The 15329-nt window shown below is 43.5% G+C and overlaps 2 protein-coding genes across 2 annotated transcripts in view; one reads left to right on the forward strand and one right to left on the reverse strand.

Annotated features, from left to right (window-relative positions):
* Positions 1-7700, forward strand: part of mfsd2b (MFSD2 lysolipid transporter B, sphingolipid) — a 43789-nt gene extending 36089 nt beyond the window's left edge. The window contains exons 10-15 of the mRNA XM_064924800.1: positions 4946-5029; positions 5312-5395; positions 5512-5621; positions 6391-6534; positions 6952-7128; positions 7331-7700. Of these exons, the coding sequence (XP_064780872.1) occupies positions 4946-5029; positions 5312-5395; positions 5512-5621; positions 6391-6534; positions 6952-7128; positions 7331-7382 (651 nt within the window). The 3' untranslated portion in view covers positions 7383-7700. The remainder of the gene's footprint in view (positions 1-4945; positions 5030-5311; positions 5396-5511; positions 5622-6390; positions 6535-6951; positions 7129-7330) is intronic.
* Positions 7701-8337: 637 nt separating this feature from the next.
* Positions 8338-14140, reverse strand: LOC135505727 (WD repeat and coiled-coil-containing protein-like). The gene is given in 4 exon segments (XM_064924802.1): positions 8338-8588; positions 11137-11257; positions 11785-11958; positions 11961-14140. Coding segments are annotated over 4 exon segments (2235 nt in total). The 5' UTR covers positions 13716-14140; the 3' UTR covers positions 8338-8403.
* Positions 14141-15329: the final 1189 nt, after the last annotated feature.

Raw genomic sequence — 15329 nt, forward strand, 5'->3', positions numbered from 1 at the left:
ACTGTCTTAAGGGTCTCTCAGTACAGACATTGCAATGTATTGCCCTGGCCACATTTGCAGTCCTCATGCCTCCTTGCAGCATGCCTAAGGCACGTTCACGCAGATGAGCAGGGACCCTGGATCATCTTTCTTTTGGTGTTTTTCAGAGTCAGTAGAAAGGCCTCTTTAGTGTCCTAAGTTTTCATAACTGTGACCTTAATTGCCTACTATCTGTATGCTGTTAGTGTCTTAACGACCGTTCCACATGTACATGTTCCTTAATTGTTTATGATTCATTGAACAAGCATGGGAAACAGTGTTTAAACCCTTTACAATGAAGATCTGAAGTAATTTGGATTTTTACGAATTATCTTTGAAAGACAGGGTCCTGAAAAAGGGAAACATTTATTTTTTTGCCGAGTTTACAATAAAGCTGTGGCAACCAAAGCTGTGGCAGAGAAAATGAAATTAAACATAAGTTTGTTTCATTTTTGTTTTGTTTCATCACAAAACCAGAGAGCAAAATCTGTCCAGTGAAGTCCACAAAGAAAATATTTCATGTAACAAACAGTTACAAGACATGCAGCATGGTCAAGCAAGTTAATATGGGCATGCCACAGGGTTCAATTCTCGGGCCCACTATTTTCTCTGTATACATCAATGATGTCGCTCTTGCTGCTGGTGATTTTCTGATCCACCTCTATGCAGACGACACCATTCTGTATACTTCTGGCCTTTCTTTGGACACTGTGTTAACTAACCTCCAGACGAGCTTCAATGCCATACAACTCTCCTTCCGTGGCCTCCAACTGCTCTTAAATACAAGTAAAACTAAATGCATGCTCTTCAAACGATCGCTGCCCACACCTGTCTGCCCGTCCAGCATCACTACTCTGGACGGTTCTGACTTAGAATATGTGGACAATTACAAATACCTAGGTGTCTGGCTAGACTGTAAACTCTCCTTCCAGACTCACATTAAACATTTGTAATCCAAAATTAAATCTAAAATCGGCTTCCTATTTTGCAACAAAGCATCATTCACTCATGCTGCCAAACATTCCCTTGTAAAACAGACCATCCTACCGATCCTCGACTTCGGCGATGTCTTTTACAAAATAGCCTCCAACACTCTACTCAACAAATTGGATGCAGTCTATCACAGTCCCATCCGTTTTGTCACCAAAGCCCCATATACTACCCTCCACTGCGACCTGTACGCTCTCGTTGGCTGGCCCTCGCTTCACATTCGTCGTCAAACCCACTGGCTCCAGGTCATCTGTAAGTCTTTGCTCGGTAAAGCCCCACCTTATCTCAGCTCACTGGTCACCATAACAGCACCCACCCGTAGCACGGGTATATTTCACTGGTCACCCCCAAAGCCTATTCCTCCTTTGGCCGCCTCTACTTCCAGTTCTCTGCTGCCGATGACTGGAACGAATTGCAAAAATCACAGAAGCTGGAGACTCATATCTCCCTCACTAACTTTAATCATCAGCTGTCAGAGCAGCTCACAGATCATTGCACCTGTACATAGCACACCTGTAAATAGCCCATCCAACTACCTCACCCCTATATTGTTATTTACTTTTTGCTCCTTTGCACCCCAGTATCTCTACTTGCACATTCATCTTCTGCACATCTATCACTCCAGTGTTTAATCGCTAAATTGTAATTACTACGCCACTACGGCCTATTTATTGCCTTACCTCATTTGCACACACTGTATATAGATTTTTTTCTGTTGTGTTATTGACTGTACGTTTGTTTATTCCATGTGTAACTCTGTGTTGTTGTTTGTGTCGCACCGCTTTGCTTTATCTCGGCCAGGTCGCAGTTGTAAATGAGAACTTGTAAATGAGAACTTGTTCTCAAATGGCCTACCTGGTTAAATAAAGATAAAATACAAATGAAATAAATAGATATGACAATTCCCCCATGCACAAAGCGAGGTCCATACAGAAATAGTTTGTTGAGATCGGTGTTGAAGAACTTGACTGGCCTGCACAGAGCCCTGACCTCAACCCCATCGCACACCTTTGGGATGAATTGGACTGCGAGCCAAGCCTAATCCTCCTACATCAGTACCCAACCTCACTAATGCTCTTGTAGCTGAATGGAAGCAAGTCCCCGCAGCAATGTTCCAACATGCCTTCCCAGAAGAGTGGAGGCTGGTACAGATAATTAAGTCAAAACCACAGGTCCAAATCCCCATCTCCTCCACAATTTAGCAAGCTAGCTACTGCAGGACAGCACAAACCAGAAACAGACATGTTTTTCCAACAATGATGACGTTTTGCTTAGGATGTGATTTGATTGTTGTAAATCCAAATCCAAACTGGCCTCCCTTGGACAACAACAGCTCAGCTTAAGCAAATATTGGGGGAAGTCTGGCCTCCCATGGCATCCATGAATACATGCCACTGAGCAGGTCTTATACGTTTTGCTCTGAGATATCAGTCAGTTAACATGACCTTTATGAATTATGAAGCCTTTATGTGCTTGTTTTGATTACATAAATACTTAAAAATTCCAAATTGATGTTAGCTGATGAACATTATCTCATAGAACAAAATGTATAAGATTCCCTAAGCTTGTGTTTACCACAGAACTTATTTTCAACATTTTATAAGGGCACAAGGCAAGACCCAGATGCAGACACGGGGGGCAGATGGTTTGAGTCTTTGATATTTATTAATAATCCAAAAGGAAAAGGGGTAGGTAAGAGAATGGTCATGGACAGGCAAAAGGTCCAAACCAGTTCAGAGTTCAGGAGGTACAGTGTGGCAGGCAGGCTCGAGGTCAGGGCAGGCAGAATGGTCAGGCAGGCGGGTACAGAGTCCAGAAAACATGCTAGGGTCAAAACCGGGAGGAAGAGCAAAAGAGAATAGAAACGGGAGGTGCACAGTGGAAAAACACGCTGGTTGACTTGGCTCATTCAAGACAAACTAACACAGGAAGACACAGAACACAGGATTAAATACCCAGGGGATAATGGGGAAGATGGGTGACATCTGGAGGGGGTGGAGACAAGCACAAGGACAGGTGAAACAGATCAGGGTGTGACACATTTATCCCAAAATACTGAGAAAAAAACATGAATTTCTCTATAGGCTTTGGCCAACGAGCCATGGTGGAGTTAGCCTCTGTTAGTGCCTACAAAATAGATGCCATTACTATTGCTGTCTATTGCGCAGTGACCTTTCGACCTTTGAGATGGCAGAGGTGTCCATATGTTTTTGTAGAAACCGTCCCATCCATTAGAAGTCGAAATGTGATTGGTTGATTCTACTTTCACTCCAAAATTCTGCCATAATACAGTTGAATAGAGCTCGTCAGGTCGTAGTCCTAAAAAAGGAAATTAATGACTTCTGGTTTGTGCAGCCATTCCCATCGGGAAAATGAATGGGGAATGAATAGGGTTTGGGATAAACGCTGAAAATAATGTCTGAGGTTTAGGAGATCTTATATGTTTTGTTCTATGAGGTAATATCGGTCAGTTAACATGACTTTTATGAATTATGAAGCATTTTAAGGGCTTCATGTGCTTTTTTAAAATTACATAAATGCTTCAAAATTCACAAAAAGGGACGTTAGCTGATTAAGATGATCTCATAGGACAAAAGACATAAGAGCTCAAAAACTTGTGTTTACCACATACCTTTTCTTGGCATTTATTCAAAAACCTTACAAAAACAATATCCATTTTCCCATGGTCCAACGAACCATGGCGGAGTTAGTGTCTACAAAACGGCGCCACTAGTATTGCTCTCTATGGCAGTTGCCTTCAATCAAATATGGCCTATTATATTTGACAAGACAGTTGATTTACCGCTCTAGCAATGGAAATGCATGTCCTCAAAGCTGGAAGTAATGCGAAAGGAGACGGGATCAGGTGGAACCATTCTAGCCAATAAAAGGGCAGATGCGTGTGGGAACAACAGGCCATAGAGATAGAGGGGCGGCAGGGTAGCCTAGTGGTTAGAGCGTTGGACTAGTAACCGGAAGGTTCCGAGTTCAAACCCCCGAGCTGACAAGGTACAAATCTGTCGTTCTGCCCCTGAACAGGCAGTTAACCCGCTGTTCCCAGGCTGTCATTGAAAATAAGAATGTGTTCTTAACTGACTTGCCTGGTTAAATAAAGATTAAAATAGAGGACTCATCTTTGTATCTGTTCCATTATAGCGTCTGTGACATCATGGGCAGCGCCATTGAGGCTATCTCCATTTTAAAGTAGGACATTTTCTTCATTGGCGGATTGCTCCCAACTCATAAGCATCCCCAACCAGTTTACTATGTTAAAATGTTGGAAGCCCTCAATGGTAATGTCCATGTTAAAACAGGTTATATTCATGAGTTTTCTATCTATCTCTATGACAACAGGCTCCACTTATATCAGTGCATTCGTAACAACCTAACAATTACTAAACTTTTAATTGATCAAATAAGCCTCACATAACAAATTAGCAATTACATTTTTTCTTGGACCAAATTCAACACTCTCATTGACGTCCATTTATTTAGATTTATCTCCGCAGAGAAAAATCCTGATTGGATCTTTTTTTCACTTCAGAATTGGAAATAATCATAGGATTACAATATCATTGAAATATTGTTGAAAATAATAAATAGAAATGAAAAATATATCTATATATTTAAAACGACAATATAAATTGTATAAATCTCAAGGCCTTCTCTGAAAGCATAGAAAGCCCTGCACTGACTCTGAGCTTTATCGCACAGCTTTGCTAGATTTCACCTCAAACCTCTCAACTGCTGTATCTCATAAAGCTTTTCTCTTTTGAACAGAAAAGAAGGATTATATATCATTCAATAGCAGGGATGAATCTGCTGCTTCAGACGGAAGTCAGGAGCTTCTCCAGTGACTTGGCACAGTGGGACAGTGCTGAATATGCTGAATAATTTCTAAAGAATGAATGTGTGTGATATCTGATCTGATTTCCAGTTGGTGCAGAGCAACTTTGTCCTTTTCTGTACGTACGCAGTGGACTTGAGAGACCACTTCCAGAACATTGTACTGACCATCCTGGTGAGTTCTGGTTTCGGACCTAGATTAATCTCTCGTAGACAGACTATGTAATTGTGCGATTTTGGTTCTTGGTTAACAGAGATTAGACCTAGATCAATGTTAAGATCCTTACATAATACAGACCACTGTCTCATGAAAGGCTTAATCTTGACGTGAGGAACTAGAAATGTCAACCAAATCATCCAGAGACATCTGTGCATGGTTTTATATGACATTTGAGAGTACTCATAACCAAAGGCAATGTTATAGTCTAGAGTGCAGATTATATATCTCTCTTCGCAGGTATCTGCAGTAGTGAGCATCCCTCTGTGGCAGTGGTTTTTGGAGAGGTTTGGCAAGAAGACGGCAGCCTTCTGTGGCATCACGGTAAGTGTCTGGGACTGAGTGCTATTGGTATTCCGCTGATCATAAGAATGTGCCACCTTGTGGACAAACAGGTTATTTCTTTCGGCAAAACTTTTTGAACTTCTCTTTCTGTCCAGTGGATCATGCCGTTCACCGTGATGCTGGTGTTCATCCCTAACCTGGTCGTAGCCTATGTAGTGGCTGTCTCTTCTGGACTCAGTGTGGCCGCATCACTCCTCTTACCATGGTGAGATCATTTGAATTGGGCTGGCACAAAGGTCCTCTGTAAATATAGTGTAGTTGTAATAGCACTAGCACTAGCCAGTGGTTGTAGCGATAGTAACAATAGGAAACATATTCTTTGGTATGGTAAAATAGCCACCGTCACAGAATTAGTAGCCCAGTAATAGCAGCAGTAGTTTTGAAGTAGCCATAACAGTGCCAAAAATATCAGCAGTCTCCCCGTTTCTCTGTCCATTCACCCCCTGGCATGATACAGTCATGCCTGGCGATGATGTCATGTTGATGAATGAGATGGGTCTATAAACCTCAGGGGCGGCTACAGTCTCCACTTTCATCCTGTATTTGACTGTTGTTTATAGCACATTCACCTCCCTCTGTGCGCTTCGCCCTCCTGTCTCCCTCCTTTCGTTCACCTCCATCCTTCCCCTCCCTCTCTAAATGACAGGGCATATCCAGTGGGGTCGCCATGATGTGTCTGTCTGTCTGTTTTTCTGGTGATTCCCCGTCTGTGGTCAGAGCGGCTCAGCTACAGCTAGCTTCATCATCGTATCATGTTATTAGTAGCAGTCGTTTCACCAGATCCTTTTATCTCTGCGCTATATAAGCATTATTATAGACATTTTACCCTCTAGCGCTATAAGTAGACTGCTCCTCATCAGACTGACGGGGTCATCGAGGCTGGTTGTACAACGTGATGATGAGGTCGGCCTATGAGTTGTTGATGGCCGATGTCTTGATGTAGTATCGGTGTGTGTGTGTGTGTTGTGTTTCAGGTCGATGCTGCCAGATGTGGTGGATGACTTCCGTCTGGCCAACCCCCACTGTAAAGGCTTTGAGGCCATTTTCTACTCCTTCTACGTGTTCTTCACCAAGTTCGCTGCCGGCATCTCCCTGGGAGTGTCCACCCTCTGCCTCGAGTGAGACAGACAGACATGAACACAAGAGTATTACAGATATTCAGAACTGAAAATGGCATTTCCTTAGGAGTAACCATGCTTTACCTCAAATGAGTCAAACATAGGATAAACACAAACAAGTAAACGATACTTCTGGGATCTCCTTTGGAGTGATACAGACACCAGAACACAAAGTCAGTTAAATAACACAGGAGTGAGATGTATAGAGAGAAACACAAACACAAGTCTGACGCTCACAGATATAGGCATTCCATTGCAGTCCATTATTGTTTATGCAACTGGCACTGTGTGTAACTATCGGTATGATACAGGTATACGTCGCTATAGGTTTGCAGGTTATGACACTGGTGTGTGTGTATATATCTCTACAGGTTTACTGTGTTTGATACAGGTGTGTGTGTGTACCTGTATCTTCAGGTTCGCGGGTTATGACACAGGGGCGTGCAGGCAGCCTGCTCAAGTAGCCTACACTCTGAAGTTGCTCATCGGCGCCGCCCCGGTGGCCTTCATTGTAACAGGCCTGCTGATACTGCTGCTCTACCCCATCAGTGAGGATGTCCGGCTCAGGAACAAACTCTGTCTGGAAGAGCTACGGTACGTTACCCACAAGTCTCTGTTGTCGGAAGTTGAAAGAACTTCACAGTGCTCTTGTAATTGTATAAGACAATATAAGGCTAGGGATACATGCTTAAGTGAAATGTTACCAAACAAATTATTTGGATCACATGATGGCTTGAAATGGGTCAAATACCAACATATCTTCCACCGAAAAGTGACTATTACCCGTCTTCTACAGGAAACAAGGCAGCATCAGCTCCAGAACGCTGGAGGATCTGAGTAACGCATGACCAGGGATGGGACAGACAGGAGAAGTTCCACATGCGGCAGGTTCCAGTTCTCCGACTGGAATATGACGTCCATTAGTGTATATTACACTGAGAAATGATAATGGTAGTTCCTGTTAACATTTTAAGTTTGTTTCTGTATTTTCACATGAACGTGTACTGTATAGCCATCTTAAATATACCTACAAGATTCTCATTTATATAAATGAATGTATATCACTATTTGCTGTGTTTAGCCATTGCTGGTATTTAAGAATGGTATCTGAATATGATGGTTTCATGACAAATGGGCTTAATAAATGCTGTTGGTTAGTAGATGGACTGAACCATGGCTTCATATAACTTCAAACAGAGGGGGTTTACTGCCAGTAGAGGAAGGTTCCATTTTGTGATGTGGGGTTTTGTGTCAAGAGATTGAACAGGAATGGCTGTTGGATTCTCTGCCTACTGCTTCCCCCCGGTGGTACTATAGTGACATCTGCTTTGTATTTAGATGGCAGACTGGATAAACCATGACTATAATAGAATCAGTCATAATGTTAAGCGATTAAACATTTGAGGGCTTTAATATTATACAATCACATAACACACAAACAGGATAAATCTCTATGGGATATGGTGGCTACTTTCCTGACCTAGGCCACCCCAAAACACTACTACAGTACTTCATTGGTCTGATATATTTTTGATCAACTTCATCTTGAACCAGATGTACATATAATACAAAGACAAAAATACCAATATAATATCCAAACGTCACTAAATGTAAACATTGTTTGAAAGGTGCTACTTTCCAAAGTGTGACAAACATTTGTCTCAAATAATTCCCCAACTGACAAAGGTGAATTTGCCACCCAGTACTGCTTGTCCATAAGAAGATGCAGAGGGAGTCTGTGTCCAGTTGTTAGAGATGTATGCATAAAGCATTGACATATCCTGTGTGTTATGCTAGTCCCATGCTCTGTCCCATGCTCTGTGCTCTCTCCCACTATGCTGAGGTCTCTGTTTTGGGGCTAGGCCTTGTTCAAGTCTGTGATTTAGCTGGGCTTGAGGGAGATTTCACAGGGCTGGAGGGGCATGTGTCTGGGCTGCCAGGGCTTCTGATGGGAGATTTCCTCCTGCCGTTCCTCACAGTCAACTCCTCTTTGGGTTTAAAAGTCAGAGGTACAAAGCCCTCTGCATCCGCCACCAGGACTATCCACAACGGACCTGGAACACACAGGAGACAGGAGTTTCAAGTTTAACCGATAGCTTAGGGAGTTTTTATTGAACTAATATTTTCTCCATGCTTAAAGACGGTTTCAATGATATAACCAATTGGTGACAGATTTTCAAGCAAATATTCTAAAATCGGCATGCAAATTCTACCACCAGCGGTGGGTTTCCACCAAACTGCCTTGTTGCGGACAAGAAGTGAGTGATGATATAGGGCACTTAATAATTTTTTTATTCTGTGTTTCCATCACATTTTCAACTCTACCGATGGTTTTGTCACAAAAACGGCGGTGCGTTAAATAGCTCTAGCCATTAGCTCGCAGATACCGTGCCGGTATGCTCGACTACATTACGAGAATATTATAGGTAAAAGCGAGATTATTTTGATTTGGCAAATTCAAATCATCACATCACCAGAACAAGACCCTCGGTATGTATTGGAAAGGAGCATCAAGCTCAACACTGAACTTCCACCGCCCTGTGAAGTTCATCATCGTTTATTTAATCTAAAACCTACTAAAAACGACATGCTTTCCCAAGTGGGAAGACCACATACAAGATCTCACCGCGTAACTCGGTGTTTACTTTGACATGATGGTAATGATATCAATATTTGCGCAAAAAGGCGTATCCACCGCTATTTCTCACATAATACATGTTATCGATATACCACCATGTCGAAGGAACAAAATGTCGACATTCATGAAATTGATCGTCATTTCTTGTTTCCACCAGCCCAGTCATGAGTTGTTTTATGCGTCAGCATGAAACGGTTGGACGGAAACCTGGTTACAGATCCCTTCAAATAGATGGTACTAAAGCTTTTCATTCAGCAAGTGTGTACTATCTAATACAGCCATTTTGGAATCAAAGTAACCACAACATCCGGCTCTAAGTTTTCTGGAAAAACTCAAACAGTAAAACTTCTGAATGAGATGGCGTTATAAATACTCTGTGGGAGGGAGCGTGCTGAGTGTCTATATTAGCAGAACTAACACAGTGAAGGTGTGGTTGGGCTGGAAACGGCTTGTTTTAAACCTCAACCCAAGCTAACCCTATAATCACTCCCATATTTAGCCTCTTCTCCCATTAACTGAAGCACTTTGTTTATGGCCAAATACTGTTTCATATGCATTCATGTATGTCTGTTTATGTGGAGTGAAACAAAGCTGTAATTAGTTAGTTGAGATAAGCTTAGTGTTTGAGTAGCAGTCTAGACTATTGGCTGAGGATATAGGTTATAGGCCTATTCTTATATGAATAGATTCCTGGAAACCTGAGTGAAACCCTTTTTCCTATTCCCGTCCGAACTTAGTAGTATGCACACACACTTCTGAGAACACTGCCCAACCCTACCTCTTGGTTCCTATAGGGCAAAGATAGCTGCATTTAACCTTTTATACTACAAGTCTAATGACCGCAAATGCTGGCCCCAGAGCTTACAGAACTCCATATTCAATTCAAATATGCAGAGTGCCACTATACCCACTTTTCTCTCGAGGCATGCCCACATTGAAAGAGACAATAATGGCAGTCTTTGCAGATTTGAATTGTGTTGATTTCTGATAAGCAGGAAGTCACACTGCTGTGACTGATGATGTCATATCGAGGAGTCTACCTTTAACCTCAAATAAGTGGTAGAATTAAGCCTGGGGGACATACACTCCTTTCCATATTTATTTGGACAGTGAAGCAAAAATAAATTCTACATTTGGCTCAATCCAGCACTTTGGATTTAACATTTACATTACATTTAAGTCATTTAGCAGACGCTCTTATCCAGAGCGACTTACAAATTGGTGAATTCACCTTCTGACATCCAGTGGAACAGCCACTTTACAATAGTGCATCTAGATCATTTAAGGGGGGGGGTGAGAAGGATTACTTTATCCTATCCTAGGTATTCCTTGAAGAGGTGGGGTTTCAGGTGTCTCAGGTGTCTCCGGAAGGTGGCACCTTTAAGATCAAATGTTTCATGAGGCAACAGTACAGAAGGCCACACCTTTTATTTGAGGGTATTTTCATACATATCTTTCTTACAGTCTAAAAATGAAAGCACTTTATGTATCTCGTAACCCCCCCCCCATATTTGAAGATGCTACCATGATTATGAATAGTCATGAATGATGAGTGAGACAGTTACAGAAGATCAAAGATCTTTGTGGAGTCACAAAGCTTGATGTAGTCATTGCATGCTAGGAATACGATACCAAATACTAAACTTCACTACTTCAACATATGTGGATTTGTCCAAAAACTTCTTCAAATGGGGGGACTAGATACATAAAGTGCTTTAATTACTAAACAGTAAAACAAATATGTATGAAAATACCCCCAAATAAAAAGGTGACATTCAGTGCTGTTGCCTCAAATGAAACATTTGATCTCAAATCCAAAATGTTGGAGTAATAGAGACAGAAATGAAACAGTGAAGTACAAATAAATACAGAGAGGAGTGTACATATTGTGAAAATAAATCATCTCAAATCTACAACCATGTCTTATTATTGGTTTGGGGGAAAACCCATGGCCAGATACCTACCATACATAATCTCCACTATAGTGAGGTTAAAGAGCTCCTGAAGAACCTTCAGACACAGCTTCCCCTCACACAGCAACACTGGTCTTCTCTCATCTATAAACACATTTTCAGACAGCTGCTTCTGCATGGAGAGGGAAAAGAGAGAGAGAGAGAGGGGGCAGAGAGAAGGTGGGAGGGTTAGTACAATTCTGACCTTCTCAAGAATGCAGTTATTGATGGATACAACAGTGGCATCATTTCACTAATTGTACTTTTAGCACTTATTTTGGGAACACCATAATAGCATACACACTGTGCTGTCAGCAAGCTGTCTATTGCAAGCCAATGGTGGATTACAGACTCTAGCCCAGGGAGTACATTACAGTACATCTCCTTCCTCACCTTTAGACAAGGCCCAGCAAGGCTAACAATAGACCATTAAGCTGACATCTGCTGAACGCTGACTTCATGTATGGCCTTCAGTATGTACCTGCGTGATTTATAAACATTCCTTTGTGTGTCTTATGAAACTTTATTGTATATAGGTGCAGTCTATTATTTTAACAAGTGAGGTCTTCAATAAATATGCATTATCTTTAAAAATGTGGCTCTGAAAATCTCCAGATTTTAGCCAAAATTAAGTAATATTTTGTAAGTCATAACCCCTACCTGACATGTGATGTTAACGTATGGAGGTTCACAGGCATTGGGGTAAATAGTCCCCAAACCCCTTTTCCCGTTCTGAGTGAAGTCCCTGATCTCTGTGAGATACTGTTGCACCTCAGAGAAGCGAGAGAAAATCCTCTCCATGTTCTGGGACAGCTGCTCCAGGTTCCTCTCCTTCTCTCTGGGGGCCAGGGGGTGGTCTTGGGCAGGGTGGGGAGCTCCGTGTGGGGCTTATCCCCAGGGTTGTAGTATGGGGAGCAGGGTTGACTCAAGTCCCCAGATTGCACTGACCCTCTCATCCGGTTGATGGGTTCCATGTCGAAGTTCTCGACCGTAATGGAGGAGGCGCTTGAGTGGGATTGATCAGAGGGGCGGCAGAGGTCAGAGTAGGGAAAGTCGACTGAGCTGGGCTCCGGGCTCCTCACCTCCTCCACCAGCCTCCTCCTGCTGCTCTCTGGAGAACGGGACTGGATTACACCTCCTCCCGGCAGCACCAACTCCTTGATCGCAACACGCTCCTGCTGCTCCTCCTTAGAGAAGACATGCTCAGAGTGGCGCCTAATCCCCGGGTAGAAATTCGCGGGGGATTGCCGGTTTGGGGAGGGTGACGCCGGGGCTTCTCCGTCGTAGACTATCTCCTTGGAGGAGAGGTGCAGGATGTATTTTTCCGTGTTGGAGGAGGGGAGGAAGGCAGGTTCGTTGGACTTCTGTCTGCCGATCATGAGAAGCAACGTCTTGTCACTGAGGAAGCAGACGCCTTTGGGCCTCTCGTTCTTCTGTAAGGAGATCTGCTGGACATTGGGCATAGCGAAGGGCGTGATGCAGTAGACCAGCACCATGCTACACGTGTTGGAGGCCACCGCCACCATGGAGCCTCTGGAGTCAAAGGCCAAGATGTCTGGCACCAGGATCCCAGGGATGCTGACCTTACTGGTGCTGGTGACTTTCCGTTCGTAGGTGACAAGGATAAGGTGAGATGAATCCTGTCCGGAGCCGGTCAGGTGGTCCTTGCGGCGCAAGTTTATGAGTGGACTGGGGTCGGAGCGCCGGTGCTTGGCCAGGAGGTGGGTGAGGTCCATTGGGCCGCCAGACGGCGAGCAGGACAGGTAGGACCTCTCCGAGTCAAAGGACCTCCTGCGGGGGTCTATACAACCATCCTCATCCAACATCACCATAAGAGAAGAATGTCCCGGTAGGGAGGACTCGGAATCTGAGGGCACGTCGAAGACCATACCTGCGTTCAGCCCGCAGATCCTATCCAGAGGCAGCTCTGTAGCCACTGCCACCTGGGCTTCGCCTGTCGACTCGATGGCACAGATGTACCCACCCACGTCGAAGATAGGGCAGAAGGAGCAGGCTAAAAGACTCTTTTGAACATCGTTATAGATGTAGGAGTAAAGGGCGCTTCCAACGGCCACAACCAACCGGGTGCCATCTTTGGTCCAGCAGGCACAGTGGATGAGTCCACTGCCTTTAATATCAGCCTTCACCCTGCGGTTGTCCACACGGACACAGAACAGCACAGAGGCATCTTTCTTGGTAAGGACAGAAAGGATGTCCATCTTGGGATGCCAGACACATCCCTCAGACAGAAGGGGGAACGGTTCGCTCATCTCACAGGTCTGAGTGCACAGCAGCTTGTTCTGTTCCAGAGCGCTGAGCTGCAGCTGCCACACTGTGACATGCTTTTTGTGTTGGACAGCCAACAGAGCAGGAGAGCCGGAGCAGCATAGAGGGCCCCAGTAGAGACCGAAGACATGCTCAAACTGGCCAATGACATTGGTGTCGCCGAATTTCACGTCACCGTTGGCATGGTAAAGGGAGGTGAGGCAGACCTGTTTCCCATCCGTCCATGCGATCCCGTGAACTGGGTGGATGGCTTGGTGTAGCGTGTTCAGACCGGTCCTCAGCAACTTGGCTTTGCCCAGTTCCATACTGACAGCCAGGCAAGTATGGACTAATCCAAAACGGCGAGAGATAAAGAAAAAAGATCACTCACTGATCAGTGACATTGGAGGAAATCGATCAGTCAATAGCATTGATGAGAGCAGAAGATATCTGTCGTGAGATGGATGTTGATGTGCATAATACTAGTTCCAGCTACTTTAACGGCCATCCTACGCTAAGAATAGGACAAGCCTCTCCTGTCATGCATCTCTGGTGCTGTAAAATCCCTAATCCCCTCTGCCTGAGTGAGGTAACACCTCAGAGCCAGGGCTGAGCTGATTAGTCTGAATGACCTTAGCAATGCATATCTGCTAGGTTATTTTACCCACCTGTCTTAAAGACAAATAATGATATCAGTGTTGTATCTTGTGAGTTCAAACTGTATTAATTAGCTATCTAGCAATTTCAACTGATTCAAGGAGTCACTACACTAGAAGTAGATTTGATCACATTCGGTAGGCAGCTGCGACCTTAGGTAATGTTAAGCGTTTGGCAATGAGAGACAATCAAGCAATCCCGCTTAACTACAGTTATTCAAGTTGTTATTACTTTGTGCTAGCGAAAATTACATTGTCATAGCTAGCTATGTTCACATCAAATGCAATTAAACTATGAAGGTACAGCCAAGAGCTAACTATTGCAACAAATATTTGCTGCCGTCAACTACAATAACTAGCTACTCAAAAATGACAATAATTAGCTACCTATGTTGCTAACGTAAACTGTCAACTTTTTTGATTGTCCAGCAAGCCCATGCAACTCAATAACCAAGCTAGCAACTAAAGCCAGCAGGGACAAGCTGAAGTAACTAGATAGCTTGATTTAATCGCGAATAAATTCTTCTGTCACGAAATTCTATACACAAACTTGCCATTACATGCCTCGATTGTCTTGTCAAACCATAATCCTTTTATTACATTTGCCACGTTTATTTCACTTTTCCCGGGGTGAAAGTTGCTACAATGAACCGGAATTGAATAGCGAGGCAATACAAAAAGCATGACGGCACAGAGTTTCTAAACCCAGAGGCGCAACATCGCGAGACTTCTGGGAGCGTTTGGGAAAGATACCAAACAGACCAGTCCGGGGTTTTGGGTTTGAGAAGTCAATGAGAGAAGTGAAAGATTCTTCATGTTGTTAATTGTCTCGATGTCTAAAGGCACATGTTATTACTCCAACCTCGTGAAAAAGACAAACTGACACGTTTTCGTCAAAACAACTGTATATCTAAGGAGTGCCTTTGATTTGACAGCCAGCACAATTCGAGGCGAGACGATTGTTAGACGTCATGCTTTTAGCTCGTTTTTTCCGTGTTCCCAGTTGTTTGGAAAGCACCGTTAGCTAGCTATTGGAGAAGCAGTTTTAGCCTGTCTTCAGTACTGTCTTTGATAATTGGATTTGACGTCTATGGGAAGTCTGGTGTATTTTATTTGTTGACCGCGTAGGGGCATTCTTTTCAACAGCAGTGTTCAGTCACAGATCAGTCCACTCAGGCACTGTAAATGTTAGACTAGGATGAGATTTGAGAGGAGGTTATGTATCTCAATGCTGAGGTTTTTGACCCTTGGAATACAATCTTAGCAAGACAGTACAGTATGAAG

This window comes from Oncorhynchus masou, chromosome 19, assembly GCF_036934945.1.
Source record: "Oncorhynchus masou masou isolate Uvic2021 chromosome 19, UVic_Omas_1.1, whole genome shotgun sequence".
NCBI lineage: Eukaryota > Metazoa > Chordata > Actinopteri > Salmoniformes > Salmonidae > Oncorhynchus > Oncorhynchus masou.